Here is a 26,558-nt window from a genome sequence, read left to right on the forward strand (position 1 = left end):
GAGCCGGACGCTGTGAGATACGTCATCTTCCAGCGACCTCGCGCCTGCGCCCCGCCCCGTCGCGTGACCACGCCCTTTGCTCCTTTTAGAAGGCCGTCCCCTTCCTCCGCAGTCCGCGCGGTGGCGCTTGGTGAGACTGACTGGGGAGCGAGGCCTGGTCGGTGGAGGGACTTAAGGGAGTCTCGGAGATTCTGAGCCTGCCAGAGTTGAACTCCTAACTAGGAGCATCTGAGACTGGCATAAGGCTGTGTCTATGGTCTGCGATTTGGTGTTTGACTTGGGGGGGGAAGACATTTCACCTTCTCTGGCCTCAGTTTCTCCTCCTCCCCACCATTTGAGTGTTCACTCTGCCAGGCCCTTTAAGGCATTATCTCATTTAATCCCCGCTGTCTTCTGCTAGCATAGGGTGGCAAAGTTTACTTCCCTACACCAAGTAGAGTAGATGTGAGCTGATATAGAGGCAAGAGTACTGGGTTTGGAGTTAGAAGATTTAGGTTCACATCCTAGACCCTCCACTTCTTAGCTTGGCCATCTTGGGCAAGTGACTGAAACTGTGAGTCAGCTTTCTCATCGGAGGTAATATACTTTCTTCAAGATTGTTGTAAGGATTGGATAGAACAACAGAATAATGTTGTCGTGGACTGGATAGCACATTGTAAAATGCCAAGTGTGCTCAGATTACAATGGAGGAATCATAAGAAGGAGAGCCCCCTCTCAGAATGCTCAGGGTGCAGTAGCATTGAATGGGACAATGGGTAACAAGGTGTAGCCCAGGAAAGGTGCCAGATCATATTATTAGTGGAAGGAAGACATGAGCGTAACTAACACCCTAGTTGAATATTAGGACATGACAGAGGGCACTGCTGGAGTCTGAAGGAGAGAGGTGTTTTGGGATTGGGGTGGGCGTGGGTGTCTTTGCAGGGAGTGCTGTTGGAGCCGGTCCTGTGACTCAAAATCTTCAATATGCATGAAACTCACCTGAGGTCTCATCTCAGACCTACTGAGTTAGAATCTTGGGGAAGGGTCCAGGAATCTACATTCCTTAGAAGCTCTCAAGAATATTCTGATGGAGGTGGCCTGGGGAACAAACTTGAGAAACACTGAACCAGGACTTCAAAGGATAAGGAAGAATTCCTTTCATTGGATTTTATTGACCCCAAACTTGCCAACTTAGAGCCTTTCCTCTGAGGAAGAAAAGAAAATGTCACGATGAAGAGTGCACGTACTACATTCTAGCAAACTTGGCTTTGAGTCCTGGCTCTGCCACTGGACTTGGACAAGTCCATTTGATCTTGGACAAGTCACCTGGCCTCTCTGTCTCCACTTCCTTACCTGTAAAAGGAAGGAAATAATAGTATCTGATTCAAGGCTGTTGTGAGATATTATTCACTTGAAGCATTTAGCACAGTGTTTGGCACATGAAAGTATTTGATAAATGTTCCTGGGGGTTATTGTAAAGATTAAATGAGAAATATCATATGTAAAACATCTAGACTGGCTCATAGTACATGCTTAAAAAGTGTTTGTACTTATTTTTATTATTAGAGAAAGTTGGTGTTCCATGGTGGGAGAAAGACTTAGTCCCAGAATACACACACACACACACAGACACACACACACACACACACACACACACATACCCAGTCTTGCCTATCTTCTATTTTCACAGTGACCCACAGTTCTACTTCTGTTGGCAGACTCCCTAGGTGACATTGAGCTGTTGACATTATCTTCTATACTAAATCGTTTCCTCTGCATTTCCTGGGCATCTTAGCCAGGAAGTGTGGAGAATTACCTAGCAGGTCTTCCTCTTTGGGGACTGGACTTAGTCCCCTGTCCATCCTGATAGGCCTCACTTTTGGCCCAGGACATCAGGTCGAACTGTGTCAACAACCTTCTTCCTGAGATTCTCTCCCTTCTTTTTCCCTCCCCACTTCCTTCTTTCTCAGGCCTCCAGAATGACTTTTTTTTTTCCCTAACAGAAAGACCAGATTTTGTCTTTCCCTTGCTTAAAGTCCTTCCATGATTCCTCAATACTCAGGGAGAACCATAAACTACAGTTCTTTGTAGAACACTGTGAACTGTTGCTATATTAAACTTGTAAATAAAATTATGATTCTATGCTAATTCTAACATTCTCTCACACTACTAACACGTTCTAAATTCTACAGAAAAATATATGGAGGAAAAAACACCTTAAAATGACAACAAAAACTTTCTACTCGTTGTAATTAATCTACCTTCTTGCAAATTAGAAAAATATGGCTGTGGTTTTTTTTTTTTTTTTTTTTTTTTAAAGGGATTTTTTTTTTTTTTTTTGAAATTTGAGTCTCAGATTTTTTTTTTTTTTTTAATTTTATTTTTATTTATTTATTTATTTATTTTTGGCTGTGCTGGGTCTTTGGTTCGTGCGAGGGCTTTCTCCAGTTGCGGCAAGTGGGGGCCACTCTTCATCGCGGTGCGGGGACCGCTCTTCATCGCGGTGCGCGGGCCTTTCACTATCGCGGCCCCTCCCGTCGCGGGGCACAGGCTCCAGAAGCGCAGGCTCAGCAGCCGTGGCTCACGGGCCCAGCCGCTCCGCGGCATGTGGGATCCTCCCAGACCAGGGCTCGAACCCGTGTCTCCTGCATTAGCAGGCAGATTCTCAACCACTGCGCCACCAGGGAAGCCCTATGGCTGTGGTTTTAATTCAACAGTGGGACGCCTCAGCTTGGCTTGAGGAACACCAGGGTTTCCTCAGGGGCACAGTTTGAGAACCACTGATTGAAGGGTTCAGGTCCAATTGTCCTGGCCTTGCATTTAAGACCCTTTGTACCCCAGCTTCCACACTGTCTTTATCTCCTGCTATTGGACCATGTAGAGACTATGATGCAACCATACCTGACACCCACCTTCCCAGTACTTCCATGTCTGTGCCTTTATTCAGTCTGCTCCTTCTACCTAAAATGCTCTTCCCTGCCTTGCCTGTCTAGGAAACTCCAGGTTCAGATATCCCTTCTTTGATGTTGTTTTCCACCCCCTAGGCTGAGTTAACCCCTGCTGCCCTTGTGTTTTCTTTGGACTGGTGTTATGACCTTTAGGACATAGTCTCTTACTTATTTATGTGCCATTTCCCCTCCAGGCAAGAGTGGGGCCATGTTTAGCGCATCTCCATGACACCAGCACCCAATATGGGGCCTGGCACAGGGTAGGTGTCATGAATATTCCATGAGTTGAAAGTGATTGAATTTCCTCATGGCCTGGCCCTGCCTGTGGTACCATCTCCTTTTCCCTAGATTTGAGCCAGTGACTCCAGGCCAAGACTTTCTGTTTCCCTTCCTTCTTCTCTCAAGGATTATAGAAGCTTGTGGTCTTTTTCAAGTGGAGCAGAATGTTCTCTTTTCATCTGTCCATCTGTTACTTGTGTTCTTTTTCTCCCTCCATCACAGTCTCTGCCCATAGTCTTCCCCTGCACAAGGGCAGAGGGCTGTGGAATCAGTCTGATCTAGGTCTGAGCTCTGGGCCCACCATTTACTAGCTGTGTGACCTTGGGGAAATGCCTTATGCTTTCTGAGCCTCAGTTTCCACACCCCCCCAAATAGGACCAATGGTAAACTCCTGCCATGAGGCTCCTGCAAGAGTCCTCTGGAAACAGCAGCGTCCTTGGTTGTTTCTTTTTTTCATCAGATGTTTCTCCTTGAGCTTCCTCTTCTGGATGATCCTTTCTGTCTCTTCTCTGCATGTTTGCTATTGGTCTCTCCCCCTAAAATGTAGGCTTCATGAAGGCAAGAACCATGTCTACATTCATTCATTTATCCAATCATCCATTCAATATTTATTGAGTGCTGACTACATGCCAGATACCAAGCAGTGGGGTATAAGACAGAGTCCTTGCCCTTAGGGGGCTCATGTTCTAGAGGTGCAGACACATAATGAATATGTCATATAGCAGGTGCTCTGTTTAAAACTACAATAATTCCCTTCCCCCTTACTGTTTCTCTCCCCCATTTCTCTAGTATATTACTGTCTCACATACCAGAGAATTTGCTTTTTTTGGTTGTTTATTGTTCTTGTCTTTCCATTGGAATATAAGGTCCGTGAGGGTAGGGATTTTTGTCTGTTTTATGTCTCCACTTCGGCTTAGAGTAAGTGTTGAACAGATGAATCAGTATCCAGTGTTTGTTGATTTGTTCCAGATGGAAGACAGGTCTCAGCTTCTATTCAATTCAAGCCGGATGGCCTTGATTCAAATCTTGGTGCTGCTGCATACTATGCATAACCTTGGAAAAGCCACTTTCTTTCTCTGTACCTTAATTTTCTCAACTGCGTAATGAGAATAATAGTGGTGGGGATTAAATGAGTCTATGTGGGTGAAGCACATAGAAGGTGCCTGGTCTTATATACTAAGGGACAACTGGTTTGTGGTCATTGTACAAGAGCTTATACTGGGCAGATGCCCAAATGGACTTAAGCTGTGTATCCAGGGGATAGACTAGAATCAGTGAGAGTGAGTGAGGGGGGCAGATTTCACGGCATAAAGAGAAAGAACTTTTTAAAAGCCAGCATTGCAAGGAGAAATAGCTGAATCCACTATTACAGTTGGAGACTTCAACATCTCTCTGTCAGAAATGAACATAGGACTTCCCTGGTGGCGCAGTGGTTGAGAATCCACCTGCTGATGCAGGGGACACAGGTTTGAGCCCTGGTCTGGGAGGATCCCACGTGCTGTGGAGCAGCTAAGCCCATGCACCACAACTACTGAGCCTGTGCTCTAGAGCCCATGAGCCACAACTATTGAAGCCCGCACGCCACAACTACCGAAGCCTACATGCCACAACTACTGAAGCCTGCACGCCTAGAGCCCATGCTCCGCAACAAGAGAAGCCACCGCAAGGAGAAGCCCGTGCACTGCAACGAAGAGTAGCCCCTGCTCGCCGCAACTAGAGAAAGCCCATGCACAGCAACGAAGACCCAACGCAGCCAAAAATAAATAAGTAAATAAATAAAGAAAGAAAAGAAATGAACATATCCAGCAGGCAGAAAATCAGAAAGGACATAGTTGAACTCCACAACACCATCAATCAACTAAATATAGAGGTCATCTAAAGACTACTTCATCCAACAACAGCAGAATACACATTCTTCCCAAGATCACATGGAGTTTTCACCAAGATAGACCACCTACTGGGCCATAAAACACACCTTAACAAATTTAAAAGAAAAGAATCATACAGTGATTGCTCTCAGACCATAGTGGAATTAACTAGAATTCAATAACAGAAAGAGAGTTGAAAAATCCCCAAATACTTGGAGATTATTAACACACTTCTAAATAACACATGGGTCAAAGGAGAAATCTCAAGAGGAATTTTAAAATTTCAAACTAAATGAAAACTGAATGAAAATGAAAACACAACTTACCAAAATTTGGGGGATGTGGGGAAAGCAGTGCACAGAGGGAAATTTATAGCACTGAATGCATATATGAGAAAAGAAGAAAGATCTGCAATTGATCGTCTAAACTTCTGCCTTAGGAAACTAGAAATACAAGAGCAAATTGAATGCCAAGGAAGCAGGAAAATAACAAAGATTAGAGCTGAAATCAGTGAAATGGAAAATGGGAAATCAATAGAGAAAAATCAGCCAAACCAGAAGCTGGTTCTTTGAAAAGATCAATACATCGATAAGCCTCTAGCCAGACCAAGAAAAGAAGAGAGGACACAAATTACTAATATCAGAAATGAAAGTGGGGACATCACTACGGATCCCATGGACTTTAAAAGGATGGTAAAGGAATACTATGAACGACGTTAAAAGCTAGCTTTCCCAAAGACCCCATCACCCGCTTTTGGTAGGTGATGAGCTCCCTGTCCTTGGAGGTATGTATGGATGCGAATTTGACGGGATCTAGGTAGAGGGGATTCAAGCGTTGGATGGGACTGAGAGGCCGGGTGTCCCTGGTCTCTGTCCTGGAGAGCTGTGTGGGAGCTAGGCGCGGGCAGTGAGCAGAGGCGTGGACCTGCTCACCTAAGAATGTCGGTGCCCGGTGGGTGCAGAGGCTGGTGGGCGTCCGGGCCCAGCCCGGGATCTCCAGGGGATCCGGGAGTGGGGGAGGGGCGCGTCAGGGCCGCGGGCGACCGAACCCGGCAGCGGCTCGCGCGGCTGCCAGCAGGGGGCGCCTCGAGACCGAGGAACGCGCGGCCGAGCCTGACGTCAGCGCCCCGCTTGCTTGGGCTCCCGCTCTGGACTCGGCGCCAGTCCCGCTCCGCGCCGCGCCGCTTCGCTCCGGCTCTGGCTCGCCTCGGGCCCGGCTCGGGCTCCGGCGGCTGCGCCCCCCGCGCCGGGCCCCTGGGGCAGGCTGCGGCGCACCATGGCCCGCGCCCAGGCTCTCGTCCTGGCTCTCACCTTCCAGCTCTGCGCGCCCGAGACCGAGACTCCGGCAGGTAAGCGCGAGTCGGTCGGACCCAGCTTGCCCCGCGGAGCCCCCGGCGCCCGTGGCGTAGCTCGAAAGAAAGTGGGAGTGTTGGGTGACCGGACGTTGCGAGCCTGCTCCCTGTGTGTCTGAGTGTTGGATGTGCAATCGTGTGCTCAGGTTGTGTGCCTGCGAATGGTGTGTGTCCTGAGTTATGTGCAAGAAGAGGTGCTGTGTGTGTTGTGTGTCCACGAGTATGTTGGGGTGAATGTTGTGTGCATCGAGGCATGGGGTGTGCGCTCTTGTGTCTCTGCCACTGTGTAGTGTGTGTGGGGCCAAGTAGGATTGTGTGCCTGTTGTTTGTACATTTGAGTTTGGTTGTGTGGCAGGAGTTGTGTCTGCTAATGTGTTGCATTTGTGGGCATTTTGTGTGCCCTAGCCCGGAGTGTTGTTTGTTGTGTGTCCGAGAATGGCTCGTGTGTTTGTGTTCTGCGTGTGGCGAAGAGTGCTCTGTGGATTCTGCCCGCGTGTGGAGCAGGGAACGCGTGTGCGGTGTGTGTGCTTGTGAGATCCGTGTACGTGTGTGAAAGCGTGGGAACGGGTCCGGAACGTGTGTGTCCGTGCGCCGTGTGCGCAATGTGTACGTGTGGGAGTGTCTGGGGTTGGTGGTGTGCGCCGCCGGGGGGCTGCGCGGGTCCGAGTGAATGCCAAGTGTGCCGGGAATGCGTGTGTAGGAGCGTGTCTGGAACGGATGTGAGTGTGTTCGTGCGTGCTGGCTGCGTGTCCGGGAATGTTGCGAGTGTGGTGCGCGCCTGGGCCGTGTCTGAGTGTGTGCCCGGGGCCCGGGGCCGCCCGAGGGGGCGGTGGCAGGGTGTGTGTGTGTGTGTGTGTGTGTGTCCCTCGGGTGTGCGTGTGGGGCGCGCGGGCCCGGAACAAGTTGTCGTGGCGGCGCCCCCTCCCTTCTCCTCCCCTCCCCTCCCCTCCCGGGTCGGGCCGGGCCTGAGGCTCGCCAGGGAGGGATGGGGGCCCGGCGGCCGCTGACTCCGACATTTCGGGCTGTTTGTTGTTTCGCAAGTTCGGCGCGGCGCTGGCTGGCGGCAGATCCGAGGCGGCGCCGGGGCTGCGGGGCGCCCGGGCCGGGGCCGGGGAGGGTCGGGCGCGGGGGTGGGGGGCGGACGCGGGGGCCCGCGGGGCGCGCCGAGGCCGGCGGGAGGGGAAGGCCGGGCGGCCGGGCGCTCCTGCGGGGGCCGGGCCGTGGCTGCTCCAGGGCAGCGGGGCGGGGGTGAGTCCGGGCGGGCCGGGCCTGGCTCTGGGCGGCCGGACGGCGCCCCCTCCCGTTGCGCGCTGGGGGCGCCGCGAACGCAGGGGTCTCCCGGGACACCCCCTCAGTCGACTCCGCAACTTTGTGCGGCCTCCACGCCGGCCGGGACGGCCGTGAGTGAGTGTACGTGTGTGAGCGTGTGTCTCCGTGCTTCTGTGTGCTGTATGACCGCGCTGTCTCTGGGTGTGTTTTGGAGTCTGGAGTCTTTTGGGGTGTGTTGTGTGTGTGTGTGTGTAGTTGTACGTGTGATAGCGTTTCTGAATGTGTGTATCTAAAGCTGTGTACCCGTGTGTGCTGTGGACCGTGTGTGGTCTGTGTGTGTGTTGGTGTGTCTGTCCACCCCCTTCCCAACCCCCATCCTACCCTGAGGCCTGGGATCCCAGACTGCGGCCCTCTCCTGCGGAGTTGCGCCGGATGCCTCCCCTGGGGCGGCGGTGGCCGGTCCCTTACCGGTGGCGGCCTCAGCACCCCTACCCCCTCCAGTTGGGCGGCTTCAGCCTGGTACCCGGGGCGCTGAGTAACGGGGAGACGCCCCAGACGGGTACCCGAGCCAAGACACAGGCAGAAGCACGTCGGCCCCAGAGGCTCCTTCAGGCCGCCGATCTCCGTGAACTGGCCTCTCCCGATCGCGTTCGCTGCCCCGCTGCTCCCTCCGGCCCCTCGGGCGGAGCTCCCTGGGCACCTGCAGCCGCTCCGGCCACGGGCTCTGAGCTCGGCCGGGCCCCCCGGCCCCAGGCCATCGCGCACAGCTTTAGCTTTGACCGCTCAGTGCCCGAGAGGACGCCTAAGGCGACCTCCCTCCTTATCCTCCCCCAACCCCTCCCCCTGTCCTGCAGCAACTTTGTCCCCCTCCCCCACCCTGAGATCAAACCAAGGGTACATGCTCCCCCATCCCTGCCACCATCATCTTGATTCCAAGAACCCTCAGGTGCCCCAGCTCCTGCCAGTAGGGGAGACTGTCAAGGACTGAGGTTTGGGAGTGAGATCTTGAGTGGGTTACTTAACATTCTTGGGGCCGCTGTTTCCTCATCTGCCCCATGGGCTTCATAATGAAGGTGTATGGTACTTGGTAGATTGTAAACTAAAGCTCTGTTTGTGAGTGCCAGGGAACAAAAGATGGTTTTGAGGACTGCTACAGAGCCAGAGACTGTGATTTGAAGCCAGGGGGACCTGGGTTCAAATCTGTCTCTGCCACATGCTGTCCCTGTGACCTTGGGCAAGTCACTTCACTTCTACAGTTCCTGGCACCTGTAGCTATTACTGTTGAGCTTAATTCAGAAGCCCTTAGGAGAAGGGGTGTGATATCCCCTTGTCCCCAAGTTGGTTAGAGTCAGCCCAGCTCCCTGAAGGCCTCCTGAGTCTCCCTCCCCCCAAAGGGTGGGTGGTGATGTCTCTGAGCCATGCAGATCTGGCAGTAATTTATTCTGCTGTGTTCTAGCTCATTTTGTCCTTTTGGTTGCTGGAGTTGTGGACAGCAGGAATGAGGGAGAGGCTGCCCAGTGGTTTCAGGTTGGGCAATAAAGGCTTGTCTGGGCAGCTGGCCCTTCTCCCTGGGGGTGGGGGAGGGACTCAGCAGGAAGATGTGCGAGTGGCCAGAGTGGGGGGGTTGCTGAGCTCCTGGACGGCCTCCCTCCTAGCTCTGGTGTCGGGAAATCCAGGGTGGACACCCTGCTTGCTCCAGGCATGCCGCCATCCTGCCATGCCTTCATCAACTAAGCTAGAATGGGGTGGGTGGTGGCTTTTCATGCAGGGCTGGGTTAGCTAGAGTTGCTGGGGTACCTTGTGCCCTCCTTCCTCTTTTAACCCCCTCCCTCCTCCAAGCTGCTCTCCCTGCATCCTGATGCATCCTAACTTTATGCCATCTCAGGATCTCTCTCATCTGTCCCCTTCTCTCCATCCTCATCCATCTTTCACAGGCAGGAAGGCTCCAGCCTCTTCCTCCACCCCTCCCTCCATAGTGTCCGGGATCTTCCTAAAACACATGTTTGAAACCTTGGTTTGAAACCCTTTGAAGGCTCCCCATTACCTCCTGGGTTAAGTGCCTCCCCCTATGTCCTCTTGCCTGCTCTAACCCCTTCCTGCCTGTCCAGTCCCATCAGCTTTGTACTACTTGCCTTGCATCCTATGCTGTGGCCAGTCTAACCCACTTACTAATACCCACTAAATGTCCACTCCTGCCATCTCCTCTCTGGGCCTTTGCACAAGCTATATTTTCTCCCCAGAACTCTCTAACTCCACCTCTTCACTGGGTGAGCTCCTGCTCCTCCTTCGGATTTTAGCTTAGACATCACCTCCTCTCTGAAGCCTTCCTTGGTTACTCCCCCTTCTAGCCTAAAAAGGGAGGGTGGGGGTTGATTAGGTTTTTCCATAACACTGTAATTATTGTAATTACAGTTTATTTGTCCTTTCTCCCTTACAGAGCATGAGCTCTGTGGGGACAGGGACTGGGTATTTAGTTCCCTTCTGAATCTTTAGTGCCAGGTACAAGGCCTGGCCCACTCCTGCTGAGTAAATACACCCAGCATGAAAGAATGAGTGATGTCCAGTGGGTCAGGTTCTGAGCTGGAGATGCCAGATGGGGGCGCACTGACTCCACTGAAAGTAGAGATTACAGAAATAGGTTTCCCTCCAGGAATCTGGAAAATTCTGCTGGGGGATGGTGTTGTGTGTGAAAAGGCCATGCAGAGAGTGTTGTCTGGGAGCTGTGAGTTGGAGAGGTCAACCCTCTGCCTGCCAGACCCTCCCCCCAGCCACCGTCCTCCGTGGCCTCCTCCCCGAGCCCCACCCCCACTGCCCTTGCCCCCCAGCAGCTGGCAGGGCCTGTCCGGCCCCTGGTCTCAGCTCTTTGTGCTGGAGATTCGGCAGTTGGTGAGAGGCATCGAGTCCCAACTGTCAGTCTGAGCGTCTGGGGAGGAGGGGGAGGGCCCTGCGGGAGGGGGGCAGACTCTGTCCTCTGTCTCAGCCTCTGTCCTGGCTGCCTGTGAGCCCAGGAAGGGAGGAGAGCTGCCCCCTGTGTTGACCCCTGCAGGTGGGGTTCGGGGAGGAGGCTGAGGTGTGTGCAGGTGTGATTCTGACATCTGGACAGTCAGAGTGTGTGTGTGTGTGTGTGTGTGTGTGTGTGTGTGTGTGTGTGGTTGTGATTGTATGATTGTACCCTGGGGCACAGGACACATGTGTGGCTTCTCAGGGAGTCTAGCCATCTGGTTACCCTGTGTGGCAGGATCTGAATTTGGAGTAAGGAGGCGACAAGCTGGTCTGAACCTGGGGAGCCTGATGCTGGGGTGTCTGGGTATCCAAGTGTCAGATTCCTGGAGTTTGGGGGTGGAGCTATTTGGGTGGGTGGTGTCTCAGGTTCTGGGTGTGGGTGTCCCAGTACCAGGATGTGGGAGGAACCGGGTGTGTCAACATAAGGATATCCCAGTGTCTCTGGATCCGGAGGTGGGTGTATCCAGGTGTCTGGGAGTCCTCAGGTTAATGGGTGTGTGGGAGTGTAGCCGTGTTGTGTCCAGCTGTGGGGCTGCCCAGGCTGCCCAGGTGCCTGGGTGTCTGGGTGTGGGTACCCAAGTGTCCGGGTGTGGGGTATCTATGTATCCAGCAGTGGGGTGCGCATGCATTGGAGTACCCAGGTGTTTGTGAGTTTGGCTGTGGGGTGCCCTGTGGTCTGTGTGTCTGTATATTTAGGTGTCTGCATTTCCTGGAAAGGGATATGCATGTTTGGGTGGGGAGTGTCCCGGTGACCGTGCCCAGCTATGGACCAGGGACTGGGGCTGTGCCAGCTCAGCCTGTGACACCGCCTTCCCTGGGGCTTGCCTCCTCATCTCCCTACAGCCTCCAATGCCAGCACCCTCTGGAGGAGACCCCAGTGGTTCTGCTTCTCTATGGTTTGTCGTTCTAGAGCTGTGTTATCCAACAGGACTTTCTAAAATGATGGAAATGTTCTCTACCTGCTCTCTTCAGTATGGTGGCCACTTAGCTACAGTTCATTAAAATAAACATTCGGTCCCTCAGTCTCACCAGCCAGATTTCAAGTCCTCAAGAGTCGCCTGTTGCTAGTAGCTATTGAATTGGTCAGTCTGTGAAGGTAGAGAGCATTTCCATCACAGCAAAAAATTCTATAGACAGTGCTTGTCTAGAGGTGCAAGGCCTACAGCATCTTTAGTGAGGCCCGGACACCTCAAGGAGTGGATGGCCTGTCGCTCAGTGGCCACTGAAGAAGGTTTTGCTGAATCCATGTCCCCTCCTCTCCAGCCCCATCATTTCTTGCCTGGACGATTGCAGCAGCCCCCTCCTTGGTCTCCATTCTGCCATCAACTTGCCAGTGCTTCTACCACCCCGGGATCTGAATGACCTCTCAGGCAGGCATAGGATCCTGCCACTCCCTTGTTCTAAGCTGAAGACTCTCCAGCACCCAGGGACCAAAGCCTAACGTGACAGATAAGGCCCTGTATGACCCAGCCTCTGCTTTCCATGACAGCTTCATGTTTATGCCTCTCCTCCCCTGACCCCACTCCCCACGTCCGCCTTATGATCCAGGCTCACCAGGCCGATGTTGATCCCAGAACCTGCCAGGCCCTTTCACGTCTCTCTGCCTTTGCACGTGCTGTGCCTTCTGCCGAGAACACCACTCCCACCCGTCTTGCTTCCTGGAGGCCTGGCTACTCGCTCAGCCTTCAGAAGTCCAGCTCTGATGTCACTTCCCCAGGACAGCCTTCCCAGACGCCAACCGATACGGTTGGCCAGGTTTCTCCCACCATGCACATGTGTCAGTGGGCTGCAGTGTTTTCCGTCTCCTTCCCCACTAGGCTGGGAGGAAGGGCTGGGCTGGGTCATTGTCATCTCCCGTCCCCAGGGCCTTGTACATGGCATGTGCCTACTCAGTGTTTGCATTGATGTGGACCCCTGGGTACACAGGGAAGGCTCAGAGGGAGTGGGGGTGGAGCTGGGGCTCCAGAGGGCAGTCATGGTTGGGGGCCGGTATCCCCCCTTGGCTGGCCCTGGGTGGGGCTGCCATTGCCTGAAGAATGGCTGGGGAGGACCCCTGGGGTTGACAACTCAGAAGACAACTGTTACTGGATGACTCAGGAGGTCTTGAGCAGATTCCCAGGGTGCAGACCCCAGGACCTGGTGGTGAATCTGAAGGGATGAGGAAAAGGGGGCTTAGAGGGGTCCCTGAGGTTTGGGAGCTGAGTATAGGTGGAGAGGATGAAGAGATTGGGATAGAGAAGTTGGGAAGGGGTGTTGGAGATATTTGATGAGCAAGATCACAGCTGGGGTGGAGTGACAACTTGGGGGAGGGGGACAATGGGGGGGATGGGAGATTACTTGCAATAAAGATATATCTGGGGGGTGGGAACAGCTGGGAATGAGGGGACAGGTCGTGTTGGGGGAACAACTGAGGGTTGGGGGACAGGTGAGGGATGGATAGAAGGGGGATATGGGACAGCTGAGGGGGGATAAGAGGTGACAACTGGGAGGTATCAGAAACCTATCTGGACAGGACAGCTGGGTCTCAGCTGAGAGAGTGGGAAATACATTGCTCAGGATGTGTCTATGTGTGTATGTGTGTGTTTGCATGTGTGTATGTGTACTCCCTTGTGGTTGTGCATGTGTGCCTGTGTGTTTGTACCTCGAGTGTGGTGGTGGAGAGCACGGACTTGAGAGCCACACCATCTGGGTTCGAATCCTCACTCTACCACTGCTAGCCATGTAACCCTTGGGCAAGTTACTTGACCTCTCTGGGCCTTTAGTGTTCTCATCTGTGAGATGGGGATAATAATGGAACGAACCCACTGCACGGGGTTGCTGTGAGGAGATATTTTATATACATACGTATATCGTTTAGAACAGGTTCTGGTATGTGGTAAGCACTGTATGTGCTAAACTATTATTAAGGGTGTGTGTGTATGTGTGCAGCATCCTGTGTGCTCAGAAAAGTTTGTTCTTGGCTTCTGATGAAATCCAGGCCTGGGAGGGGTGATGGTGGCTGGGAGTGCTGGAGTGACCATCCAGGTCATCGGGTCTGGCTCGCCTCTCACCCCCTCCCCTCCATTCATTCCACTTCCCGCCCACCCTGTGCCAGGGCCTAATCCAATAGGTCTCCCTCTGCGTCTCTCTCTCGTCCTGCCCCACACTGCCTGGCCCTGGGCTGTGGGCCAGGGGATGTGCTTTAATTGTCCAAAAGCTTTTCAGCAGAATCTGAATTCATTGTTCTGCTGCCTGCGTGCTGGGGCCCTGCTCAGATAGAAATACCTGGACAATGTGCTCAGTTCTGGCTGTCTGCCCCACGGGTGGCAGTGGCTTCATCCTGTGCCCTTGGAGAGTCACTGGGGTGGAAGATGCTGGGAGTGGGAGGTGAGGTGGGGGGAAGCCCGCAGGGCAGATGAGGTCTCACCCCCAACCCATGGGGTAGCCAGCCCAGCCAGGCAGAGCTGTAGGCACAAGGGTTTCTGGGGGTCCCGGCTCCCCTGCTGTCCAGTGCATCATAGGGAGAAGTGTGCCACCTCTTCACCTCACGCTAAGAACTGCTCTGCATCAAAGCCCCGGACTGCTCTGGCTGTGTGCTCTCTGGGGAGTCCTGGACCCATCATCTCAGGACTGGGGCACTGCATTGCATCCTTGCACTGCACTGCATCTCAGCCCTATGCTGCATGACTGTGCTGTGTGGGATTCCGCATTACATTGGCTGTGTGGACTCTCCTGCTTGTCTGTATGCTCCACCCGCATTGTCCCGTCGTGCTGTACCTCTGTTCTGCAGTTGCGCTGCCATTTGTGTCTTTGCGGCTCTCTCCTGTGCTGTGTGACTCTATTGGATGATGATGTTGTGTTGGGCTTGTGGACCCTCCTGGGATTGTGCATGGTCCCTGGCAACGCACCACCGCACTGTGCCAACAGATGGCGTGCTACCACGACACTGCATCTGCATCACATGGCCTCTCTGTACTGCACTGCATTGTTGTAGTGGGCATCTGCACTGCATCGGGTATGGCCGGGCACAGCCTGTCTGCAGTCCACCGTCATGCTGTACAAACACAGTGCCCCTTTGCCCGGCACAGCACTTCTGTCCCACTGCTTCACTGCACTGCACTGGAGATGCGCATCTCCTGGCCCAGCCCGTCATACTGTACCACTGCCGCCGTAACGCCGCCCTCTAGGTTATCTCACCCTGTATAGCCACTGAGGTGTCAGCTGGTGTCCTTCCCCAGGTTTCTGTTGGCAGCCCCAGTTGAGCAACATCTTTGCTTCAGGTGGCCTCACTGCAGTGTTCCTCTGGCCCCCACTGCTCACTGCCCGAGGAGTCAGGAGCTACACTGCATCTTGAGGCCATTTTGTTGGGCTCGGGACTGGCGTGGGTTTTTGCAGGCATTACCTTTGCAAGTAGCCGGTGTTGCGTCTGTGCACTGCACACGGTCACTGTCCTGGGCCTCTACCCTGCACTGTACCTGTTCGCTGTTGGGTTGTGTGCGTTCTACTGGATTTCAAGATGCAGAGCTCTGGCACTGAATTCCCTGTTCCACATGGTGTCTTTACTACATTCCATTTTGGTGCCACTTTCTACCCCTGCTCTCAAGTCTACACTTACTGTACTCCTTGGGACTGTATCGAGCACCCAGCAGTTCCTTCTGCACTGCACCACGTCTTTCTCTTCCCTCTATCTCTGCATGTTGTGCACGCCTCCACTAGACATCCTTTCAGTGAGAATTCATGGAGCGCCAACTATGTGCCAAGCCTAGTGAGGCTTGGACATACCCCCTTGGTGTTCCCGCGTACACCTATCCCTTGGTGCTGAGCACGAGCCCAATGTACCACCAGGCGCTCACTGCTGCACCGTGCCTCTGTGCAGCTCTGGGTCATGGCCACGATGCATGGGGCACCTCTCCACTGCATCATGGCACCGACCAGTGCTGCTGAGCTGTGCCAGGTGTTGTGTGGGTGTTTGTGTACACTTCTCCGCTTCCCTGCGTTGTATAACTGCGTTCCGCCTCTGTACAGTGGAGCTGCTGCATTGCACCCGCAACACGCCACACCGCAGCCACGTAGCCCTCTCTTGCCACGGGACCGTTAGAAAGTCCAGATCTTTGCACTGTACGTGTTCGTGCACAGCCCTCTGCCTCTCTACGCTGCACTGTGCTTTTATATGACACACGGTGTCTGCACTACAGGGGTCTGTGTACCCTTTGCCCGCTGTACCTCTGCAAAGAACAACCCTCCATTCAGCCCTTTGCCTCAGAATGGAGTCTGGCCCCACCCTGTGCCTTCCCCTTACACTACCAACATGGCAGCCCTGCTGTTAACTTTGGGATTTGCTGGGCATATTGATCCGGGAGATGGGGAGTGAGCCTGGCCGAAGTTTCCCCTGCTGTAGTTGGCTTCCTTCTACTCTCAGTAGAGATGGAAGGATGTTGGCATCGCTGGGTTCTGTATTGGCTCCTGTAGGGGATATCAGCTCAGCTTTCTCCCCCTGTGGCCTGGCCCTGGGTGTTCTTCTTGGTTGCAGCTCTGCTGAATGCCGGGTGATTAAAAGGTGGGCATATTGCTGCCAGCCCTGCCCTTGTTAATTGCGCATCAATTATTCAGGGCTCTGGAGGGCAGCTCCGGGGAGCCCTAGCCAAGGTCTGGTTGTGTTGATCTGGGCCAGGAGAGCAGTGAAGTGGGCTGGGCCAGGTCTCTGGGCTGGAGTCATGGTCCTTGAGCCTGGATCAGACTAGCTGGGATCATGGGGTCGGTAAGTCCAGCCACGGTTGGCATTCTACTATACACAGGGCTTGGGGATGGGGCTCAGAGGCATAAGAGACAGTCTCTGATCTCAAGAAGGGAGGAGGTAGGGGTTAGACAGGCCTGAGACGGAGCTGTTGTTGCGGTGGAGAACATGGGATGGGGCTGGGTTGGGCAGGAATGTCCAAGGGTGAGCCTGTGTTGGTTCCAGGGTTGGGTTGGGCTACCTAGAAAGGGGGTGTGGCTTCAGACGGTGAAACAGACCAACGTTATCCTTGGGGTTGTATTTGGGTTCCCCAGGCGAGGCTTGGGGCTATGCCAGGGGTTGGGTATGATGCCGGCCCCTAAATTTGAAACCTGTTGGGAGGAGTTTTGTTTCTCCTGGGGCCATCCCTTGGGAACTGAATGTTCTATTGACAAACCAAAGGGAACAAAAATCTCATTGCAAACAGCCTCTGTTTACCTAGGGTCTTCGGAAAACACCGATGGCGGCTGGCAGCCACATTTGGCACAGAACTCCATTCCCTGTCTGGTGGCGAGGAAGTCTGGTGCTTCCATGCTTGTGGTGCCCACGTGCACATGCGCGCACACACACACACTCACGCACGCACGACTCCCCTCCACCTGCCGTGTACACTCACCTCCCCCTTAGGCACATGCTTACTGCTGAACGTGCCCATATATCTCTGCAGATAAACGTACAGACACACACCCACAACTTCACAGCACAGTGCCTGAGGGACCTACACTTTGAGAGCGACACTCACCCGCACCTCTCCCCCACAGTATCTCTCTCTGCCTTCAAGTTATTCTTGCCCACAGGCATGCTCACACAAATGGAATCAGAATTCTAGAGGTGGAACAGCCTTCGAGGTCACCGAGGTCGCCATTCTCATTTCACAGGTGAGGAAGCAGGGCTTCCGAGAGGACAAGCCACCTGCTCAGGGTCACACAGGAAGTTAGAGGCTCAGCAGGAATTAGATGCAGGCCTTCTGCCTCCCAGTCGGGTACTCACAAGTCAGTACCAGGCTATCAGTCTCACAGCCATGTACACGTATACGCGCGCGCGCACACACACACAGGTCTGCATATGGAAGTACAAGCATATGGAGGCGTAGAGACCCTCACTCCAGGGAGACCCCCCTCCCGCACTCTGGCTCCTCCTGCAGAGGTTGCTTTGCCCCTTACCTCACCCCATCCGGAGCCCAGCCGGATGTGGATAAACCATCATCCTGCCTTCCCAAATTGTGGCTGACGGTTGCTCAGGCAACCGCCTGCCAGATTGTGGAGATTAGCTGAGGAATGTAGCTGGGCCAGTTTGAGCTGAGTCTGGGGGAGCTTCTGGGGGTCCTGGGTTGATTCAGCCCACCCTCTCAGGGAGGCCCTGGCAGAGATGGCGTACCCACGGAGGGGTCTGGTTTTCTCCCTGTCCCCAGCCCAGCTGAGACTGTGTCCCCAAGGCTTAGACGAGGCTAGGGGGAGAGAGTGTGTGTATGTGAACATTGAGTGTGTGTGTGTGTGTGTGTGTGTGTGTGTGTTGTGCATCTCTGTCGGTGTGATTGGAGCGCGTGCCATTTGCATCCAGGATGGGGACTTGAGGCCCCTTCCTCACCAGTTCCTGACATCTGACTCCAGACCCCTTGATGGCTTGTCCCACTTCTGATCCTACAGATCAGACCCTGCCGTCTAGAGAAGACACCTGCCCTCCTCATGGCTTATAGGATGTGTCACTTGTCTCATCTGAATCCAGGTGCTTCTCTGCTCAAATACCTAGTGTGGTTTCCCCCCTTAAAATGAGGCTGAACTTCTCACCCTGGCATTTGGCTGTCTGTGATCTGGCCTCAGCCTCCTTCCCTCCTGTCTTATCTACCATTGTTTGGCCAGTCTGGGCCAACTGTGCCCTGGACCAACTGTGTTTACTCACTACCTTCCTTCGCTCCTGCTGGGCCCTTTACCTCAGATGCCCCTCTCTCCATCTCTACTGGCCAGAATGGTACCCATCCTTCCATCCCTCTGCTCAGATGCACCCACCTCCAGGAAGCCTTTCCCCTGTACCCACCCTCCTCCCCTGGACTCCCCTTGTGGCCTTGACCCTTCTCTACTTTGTCTCATTCCCTTACCTCCACTCAGACTAGGAGGTCCTTGAGGGCAGAGCAGAGTCTTAACCATTCTTGTGCCTCTACTAGTGCCAACCTGGGGCCTGCTTTGTACTGTCAGTGAATGAATGTCCAGTGAATAGAACCGAATTTGCACATGTGGCCAGCAGAATACCAGGGCCTTGCTTTGTTTGTGCCTAGTCTCCTTGAATAAAGATAGGTGGTGTAAATCCCAGCTTCTGGGACTTAAGACGTGGCCTTGAGCAAGCCACCTCATCTCTCTGTGCCTCGGTGTCCATCTGTAAAATAGGAATAATAATAGTACTGACCTTGTGAGTTATTATGAGGAATCAGTGGCACAGGGGGTCATGGTGGTAAGTGGCAGCCCTCTTGTGATGGCGTTGATGTGTGTGTGCATGTCTGTGCCCACGTCTGTGTTGATGGAGTCGAGAGGTATTCCCTGAACGTTCTTGCTCTCAACACAAAGTCTGGTCTATTTTTGTTTTCCCCTGGGCTGGCGGCCCCTAGCAGGAGTTGAGTCTCTAGTAGAAGCGGGGACTTGGTGTTGGGACTCCTAGCTCCTGAGCCATCCAGACTGGAGGTGATGAGGCTTTTCCCAGGATCCAGGAGGGCTGATTGTTCCCATCCCAGGGTGAGCTGGGGAGCAGGTGGGGGTGGGGCTCACCTTGGAAAACCTGGCCTCAGAGATGTTACCCCCTGAGGGCTGTGGCTGGAATGGGCCTGGCCCAGAAACACAGGGCTGGGGATGGGCATGGATCAGGGAGAGGGAGTCATTCTGCCTCTGGAAGGGGGTACTCTGGATGGGAATGGTCAGCCGGGGAGATCACCCTGGCTGGGGACAGGTGCAGGACTTCCATTTTGACGGAAGTCAGGGGTCACTCTGGACATGGTCAGCTGGTCTGGGGTCAGTCAGTCAGTCTGGTGGTCATTCTGGTCGAAGTCAGATGGTCTCGTGGTCATCTGGAGGATGATGGGGCCACTCTGGCTCAGGTCTATCTGTCTGGGGGTCACTGACCTGCATCAGGCAGCTTCAGGGTTACTCTGGCCAAGGTCAGACAGTCTGGGGGTCCCTCTGACCAGGTCAGTCAGGCTGGGAGTCCTGGCAGCTCAGGTGGCCTGGCTCAGAATGGACGGGAGGAAGCCAAGGAGCTGGCATTCCCAGGCTTGCCGCAGGGCCATGGGTGAGACATCTGGGGCAGCTGCCTTGTTACTTGGGAAGGAACAGGAAGGACCTGAGCCCCAGCGAGACTCTAGATCCTGCGATTCCCTTTCTGGTAATTTGTCTGGCTCAGGGAGGCCTTGGCTAAGACCCTCAGGCACAGACTCAGCTCAGGCTGAATGAAGTCAGCTGTCCCCTCCTCCAGGAAGCCCTCCCTGATCATCCCTACTAGCTATGTTCTCTCTCCCTGCTGTGCTATGGATCATTTTCTAGGGGGAGAGCTGAGGCCTCCCCAGCACAGATGGGGTTAAAACCCACCTCCACAGGCCATAGGGCACATGCTGACCAGGGCTCTTCACACAATGAGGCAAAGAGCTCAGCCAACGTCCTGCCCCAGCTCTGGAGAGAGGCTGCTGTTATTTCATCCCATCCACCTGGTGCCAGCCATATGCCCACCTTTTACTGTTTTACACTCTGATGGGGTCCATAAAGAGGAAAGGGAGACTCCCCCACCAGTAGTGGCAAGCCCCTTGTGCCTGGCTGTGCATTTCGAGACGCTGCTTCACATGATCCGCGAAAACCTGGAGAAGTCCCTGCTGCAGATGAAACAGCAGAGCCTCCTGAAAGTGAGGTCACCAGCAGTGCGTGCAGATGCCCACCGTTGTGCCTGGCACGTGGCACTCACTCTCCAGTTACTCTCTGTTTCTTGTCCCTCCTCTTCTTGAGGCTGGGAAGCAGCTAAAACTTGCTCCTTCTCATAGTGAAGGCTTTTCTGGTGAGAAATGCGGACTTTGGCCTCTGACCGCCATGGATTCAAATTCTGCTTCTGTTACTCAGGTGGCTCAGGTGGAACAGGTGCAGAGCTGCTAGCTCCTGAGTGCTTGCATGTGCTAGGCATTGTGCTAAGTGGACCCCCGCACTGAAACCTCAACAACTCCACTTGTGGGTGGGGAAACTGAGGATGAGAAAGGATCACCATCACAGGGCTGGCAAACTGCAGAGTCAAGGTTCAATCCCAAGTCTGTCTGATGCCAAAGCCCACTTGCTTATCTACCACCGTATACTGTGGATGAATCCCTTCACCCCTCGGAGCCTCAGTCACCTCATCTGTCAAGTGGGGAGAAGTACCAGCGGCTGATAGGCACCCAGGACAGGGCCTGGCCCGATTTGTGCCTGCTTCCTCGCCACTTGTCCATGCATTTTCCCGGGTCTCAGATGCCTTCATTTACCCCTGATGGGGCTCCAAACACGAAGGTTCAGGAGTGAATGCAGGGACCTGTCTGCAGTTACTTTCTGAACCAGTGGTGTTCTCAAGTGTATTACGTCCAACTCAGGGCTTTGATGAGCCAGCTAAGATATATGGACCTCATTACCGACCAAAGGACTCACATCCATTTCAATCCCCGTCTTATTTAAACTATGCATATTGGTTCCAAATCATGGGAATTTGCCTCCTCTAGTCATAAGTGTCCTCAGTCCACACATGACTGTTTTGCCTGCCACATTCCTGCAGGCAGAGACCTCAGTTTGGTGACTATGGGTAATGTGCATCACTTAAGCCTATCTGTCAGGTAGGAATAATACAGTAGTGGTACCTCCTTAGAAGGCGAGGCCTAAATGGGACTCCACGCTTAAAGCATTTAGCACCGTGCAGGGCTTGTCGTAAGCCTGATGTCATCAGTGGACATTGTTCTTATTTTTAAGGAGATACCATCAGGGCTGACTTGGGGCATTCATGACCCTGCCAGTCCTGGGGCCCACTGTCTGTCTTCTCTGCAAAGATGGAGGGGCAGGTGATGGAACACTGACCAGCAGTCAGGGGATCTTGGTCCAAACCCCACCTCTGTCATTAACCTGCTGTGTGACCTTAAGGAGGTCACAGCCTCTTTGGGCCTCAGTTTCCTCATCTGTAAAGTGGGGATAATTCTAGCTTTGCTCTCATGAGTTGTTGAGAGGCTTTAATGGATAGTAATGATAACTGGTTTTTGTTGAGGAGGGTCTTTGATTGGTGGTTGAGCAGTGGGGGGTCCTGGGGAGTACTGGGGGGGGTGGGCAATGTGGAGAGGTCTTGGCATTGGGAGGAGACAATGAAAAGAAGGAGAGGGTGGGGGAGGGAGTGTTTGATTAGAGGGAGGGAGCAGTGGGGGGAGGGCTTGAGGAGATGGAGGGGATGAGGGTGGGCCTGGGTAGGAAGGGACAGTGGGGGGCACCTAGAGGGTAGCCCCAGGAGCCCTTCTGGCCAGCAGCCCTGCTCTAGCCTGGGCTAAGCAGGCCCTTCCCTCACAGCCGGCTGCACCTTCGAGGAGGCGAGTGACCCAGCAGTGCCCTGTGAGTACAGCCAGGCCCAGTACGACGACTTCCAGTGGGAGCAAGTGAGGATCCACCCTGGCACCCGGGCTCCTGCGGACCTGCCCCATGGTGAGCCTACTCTCAATCACCATTCCCCCTTCGTCTCCTTCCAGGGGCATGCTACCCACCTGCTGTGTTACCTTGGGTACATTTACCTAATCTTTCTGGGCCTCCATCTGCTCTGGCATCTGTAATGACACAAATGACACTGTGAATATGGAGCTCTCTGGACCCTGACCAATTGTGTACATCAGGTAGTTTTACCTTTAAATGGGTGCAGGTTCAAGTAATCAAAGACCCTTACAAACTGTAAGATAAAGCCCACCTCCCATTACTCCTATTGCAGCTTAGTTCAGAATCCACCTTACTCCTGCCAGGTCTTCCTAAATCCTCCACCTTCAGGGAGGTGCTCTTCTCCCTGTGAGCCTCTGAATCCTGGTCTCCCAGGACTTGAAGATGCTGACAGAGCAGTAACCTTGGGGGCTGGATGTGTGTAAAACCTTTCTGCCTCTGCCCCTTTCTTCCTGGATCTTTCCCGACTTCTGCCCTGCCCTGCCCCTGTTTCAGGATGGGGAATATTTGGCGTCGTGAACACTGGACTGAGAGGAGACTAATTATGTAGATTCTAGTCCTGGCCTTCTACCCCGATGATGGCCTCTAGTGCACTGGTTCTAGAGTCATGAAGGCTGGGCTTCAGATCTTTGCTTCATCACTTTACCAGCTGTGTGACTTTGGGCAAGTCACCTAACTTCTCTGAGCTTCCATTTCCTTAACTGTAAAATGGAGAGCACAATAATCCATTTCATAGGATTATTAGATAATGCCTATAAAGTACATAACATGGGGGTGGCATGTAAGGGTTCAATTAATGCTTAGATGCTATTGTTGGAGATATTTGAGGGGGTCCAACTACTAGCACTCCTCTTCACTGGGTACAGAAGCAACTGGGGATTAAGAAAAGGATAAGACAGGTGGAGGCCAAATTATCACCTTTATTACTGATGAAGGCTGAGTCGGAGGACATAGCATAGTGCGAGGACCAAAAGGGCTTGCTGAGGGGACCCAGAATGGGACAGCCTATGGCCCCTCCCCTTTGCCCTGTCACAGTAGTGGGCCAGGGCCTTTGCTGCTCAGCTCACAGCATGGCCGAGATCGCATCTCAGCTCACAGCATGGCCGAGATCGCATCTGCTGTCAAGAGTGCGTGGGAGGGGCAGCAAAGGTTCTCACTGTGGGACCAGAACTTGAAGCCAGCAGGAGAGAGGCCCTCCACGACCCGGCACAGGCAGCCTCCGCAGCCTGGGCTCCTGCCCCTCGCCTCGACTCCCGGAGGCCCTCCTGCCTCCCCTCTTCTGTGCATTTGCTCACACTGTGCCCTCTCTGGGGCATTCCTCTCCGCCTTCACAGGGCTCTCAGCTCCTTGTTTGACCTCTGTCCTGGCAGGTATCAAAGTCTGACCTGTGTGACAGTGATCTGTCAAGGGGCCCACCGTGGCAGGGATGCCGAGCGGGCCGATTCCATATCCCCAGGGCCCAGCCTTGGCCTGGTACAGGTTAGCATTCGGGTACAAGTAGCTGATTTGAATTCACCTCTTAGAGTCCTGACCACCCTGTGTGGGCTCTGCTTCTCTCTCTCCCCCACACGAGCAGAGACATACCCAGTGAGAAAAGGGGGAGAGAAATTTTGTATGTAGTGTGGGCCTTGGGCTGGATCCTGGGGATGCAGTGGTGAGCCAGATGGACCATCTCTCTGCCGTGTTGGTGCTCACGTTCTGGGCAAGAGAGTCGGAGGTGGAGAGAGGAGGAAGGAGGGAGATTCACACTCAGAGTCAGAGAGCAGGAGAGAGGAGAAGGAGGGGTGACAGGGATGAAGGGAGTAAATGAAAGAGAAGAGGAGGGATGCAGAGTGAGAAAAGACTAGGGAAGAAGAAGAGAGAGAGGCAGAGGGAGCAGGAGGGAGAGGCAAGAACAAAGTGTCAGTTTGAGCACACACACAGCTGCTCCCAGGGAGAGGAGAGAGGATGGAGGAGTGGGCCGAGAGGGACTGTGCGGGGGCTGGGATGCACCCCTTCCTGGGTGGGAATGGGGACCTGGAGTTTTGTTTACTACCCCACCAGGACTGATGCAGGAGCTGCCTTCTTCACAGGCTTCTGGCTCCCAGAGATGAATGTGGTTCCCTCCAGCGGAGTCCCTGGAGAGCCCTCCTGGGGCAGGGAGCCTCCTGGTTTGGGATCTGAATGGGCTTGTTTGGGCTGGCAGCCAGGCCTGGGGGGAGGCGGCCCTGGGTGGCTGCAGGCACCCCGTTAGCAGCTGCTGGGGCCTTCTCCCCACAGGAGGGAAGCCATAATCCCCCAGCCAGGTCCTGAGGATTCCAGCCCCCTTTCCCCCTCCACCCCTCTCCCCCACTCCCAGCATACAGCTTGGATCTCTGGGGAAGGGGCAGGGCTGCCTTTCTCTAGGTTCGAAATCAAGAGAATTGTATCCCAGGAGTTTAGATTGAGGGGGTGGGGGCTGGAAGGGAAGTTAGAGCCCTTTCATTCCATCTCTGTTCTGTAAGTTCATTCAGCTTGCAGACCTGTGCTGGGGACGCAGCGGAGCCCTGAGGCATCACAGGCTGGTGGGGAGAGCGATACATACTTTATTAATGATCCAAGGGCCAGGAGAGACACCCATAGAGGGATGGAGAGGGAGGGCTTCAGAAGAGGTGGACTTTGAGGGCCTGTCATGTGCCGGACTCTTGACTCCTGAGATGAATGTCCTAGTCCTTGCCTCGCAGGACAGCTCAGAATGTGGGGAAAGCTGTGGATCGGCACAAGCTTGGACTGAGGTCATAAAGGGTGAGGTGAGGAGCCAGAAATGGGTTTTGGCACAGCCAGATTTGTGTCTTTTTTGGTGCTCCAAGTCTTTGCTTTGGGAAACAGATGCAGGGAAATGAAGGGACTTACCCAGTGAGTCAGAGCTGGGACCAGAACTCAGGCCCCTGACTCCAGATGAGTCCAAATGCCTGGAGTCCTTTGTTTATGCCTCCTCCTCTGTGCCCACCTGACCCTGGTCCTCCCCTTAGTTCTCAGCTCCTGCCTCTTCCTCCTGTCTTTCCAGGCTCCTATTTGATGGTCAATGCTTCCCAGCATGCTCCAGGCCAACGGGCCCATGTCATCTTCCAGAGTCTGAGTGAGAATGACACCCACTGTGTGCAGTTCAGCTACTTCCTGTACAGCCGGGATGGGCACAGCCCGGGCACTTTGGGCATCTATGTGCGTGTCAATGGGGGTCCCCTGGGCAGTGCCGTCTGGAATATGACTGGATCCCACGGCCGCCAGTGGCACCAGGCTGAGCTGGCTGTCAGCACATTCTGGCCCAATGAATATCAGGTGGGCTGGGTTCAGTCTGCGGTCAGTCTGTGCTTGGGGGTGTGGGTAGAGGGGTGTCAGCATGAGATCAGAGTAAGTAAGTGGCCAAGGTTGGAATTAGTTTGTGTTCAGCATCAGGAGTCAGTCTGTGGTCAAGGTCAGTGGCCAGTCTGTGGTCAGCATTGGGTTCTTCAGTGATGGGTCAGTCTGGTTCAGTGTCAGAGGTCATTGTTATTAGGAATAGTTTATGGTTGGGGTCGAGGTGAGTTGGAATAGTGCTGACTTGGAAACCCTGTCTGGCTGGGAAGTTTTGTGGCTTGAAGGTAACTGTCCAGGATTAGGGATGGAACCTCTGGCCTTGACCTTGTTAGTTCTGGGTGCTGACACCCCCTTCCACAACAAGCTGGCTTGGTATGGGGGGTAACTGTGAGCTGGGCTGCTTGTTGAGGAGGATGGGGCTGGAGCAGAGCTGAAAGGGGGCTCTTGTGGGCATCTCCCCAGGCAGGGCTGGAGGGATGTCAGCATGACAGGGACCCTCCCGCCTCCCCCAGGTGCTGTTTGAGGCCCTCATCTCCTCAGACCGCAGGGGCTACATGGGCCTAGATGACATCCTGCTTCTCAGCTACCCCTGCGGTGAGTCCCAGCCCACTGGGGTGCAGGGTGAGGGGTACGGGCGGCTGCGGCTCCTGCTGACAGGGGGCCCGAGCCCAGCTCACGCCAAGGCTCTGTTCCGGCAGCAAGGGCCCCGCACTTCTCCCGCCTGGGCGACGTGGAGGTCAACGCGGGCCAGAACGCCTCGTTCCAGTGCATGGCTGCTGGCAGAGCAGCGGAGGCCGAGCGCTTCCTTCTGCAGGTGAGGCGGGTGGGGTGGGAGTGCGGGGGGACCTTGGCCAACTTCTTATGAAAAGTTCTGGCTCCTTTGCGGAATTCTGAGTCCTTCCGTTATTCTCCAGCACCCATACACATGCGTCCTGGCTCTCCCTAGGCTCTGCTCTGCCCTCTTGGGTGCCCCATCCCCCGAGGACAGAGAGCGGCTCCAGGATCCTCCAACCACACCTTCCATCAAAGGCAGAGCGACCACATTCCCTTAATCAGACCCACACCTTCCTGTGGCAGAGCTGGTTCCAGGAACCCCAAATGTCCCTGTGTAGTAGGGATGGC

General features: G+C 54.2%; 1 protein-coding gene across 8 annotated transcripts in view; it reads left to right on the forward strand.

Annotated features, from left to right (window-relative positions):
• The first annotated feature begins 6,253 nt into the window (after positions 1 to 6,253).
• The window catches only part of PTPRU (protein tyrosine phosphatase receptor type U), an 81,374-nt gene continuing 61,069 nt past the window's right edge, over positions 6,254 to 26,558 (forward strand). For 4 of the 8 annotated variants that reach the window (XM_057549163.1, XM_057549168.1, XM_057549188.1 and 1 more), the window contains exons 1-5: positions 6,254 to 6,422; positions 21,987 to 22,118; positions 25,147 to 25,418; positions 25,949 to 26,030; positions 26,135 to 26,250. In XM_057549163.1, coding sequence (XP_057405146.1) covers positions 6,350 to 6,422; positions 21,987 to 22,118; positions 25,147 to 25,418; positions 25,949 to 26,030; positions 26,135 to 26,250 — 675 coding nt within the window. In that variant the 5' untranslated portion in view covers positions 6,254 to 6,349. Of the gene's footprint in view, positions 6,423 to 14,451; positions 17,328 to 18,095; positions 18,175 to 19,080; positions 19,173 to 21,986; positions 22,119 to 25,146; positions 25,419 to 25,948; positions 26,031 to 26,134; positions 26,251 to 26,558 lie in introns of those variants that run through there. The other 4 variants (XM_057549172.1, XM_057549176.1, XM_057549180.1 and 1 more) reach the window with 4 other exon arrangements.

Source organism: Balaenoptera acutorostrata, chromosome 1 (assembly GCF_949987535.1).
Source record: "Balaenoptera acutorostrata chromosome 1, mBalAcu1.1, whole genome shotgun sequence".
In the NCBI taxonomy this organism is placed as follows: domain Eukaryota; kingdom Metazoa; phylum Chordata; class Mammalia; order Artiodactyla; family Balaenopteridae; genus Balaenoptera; species Balaenoptera acutorostrata.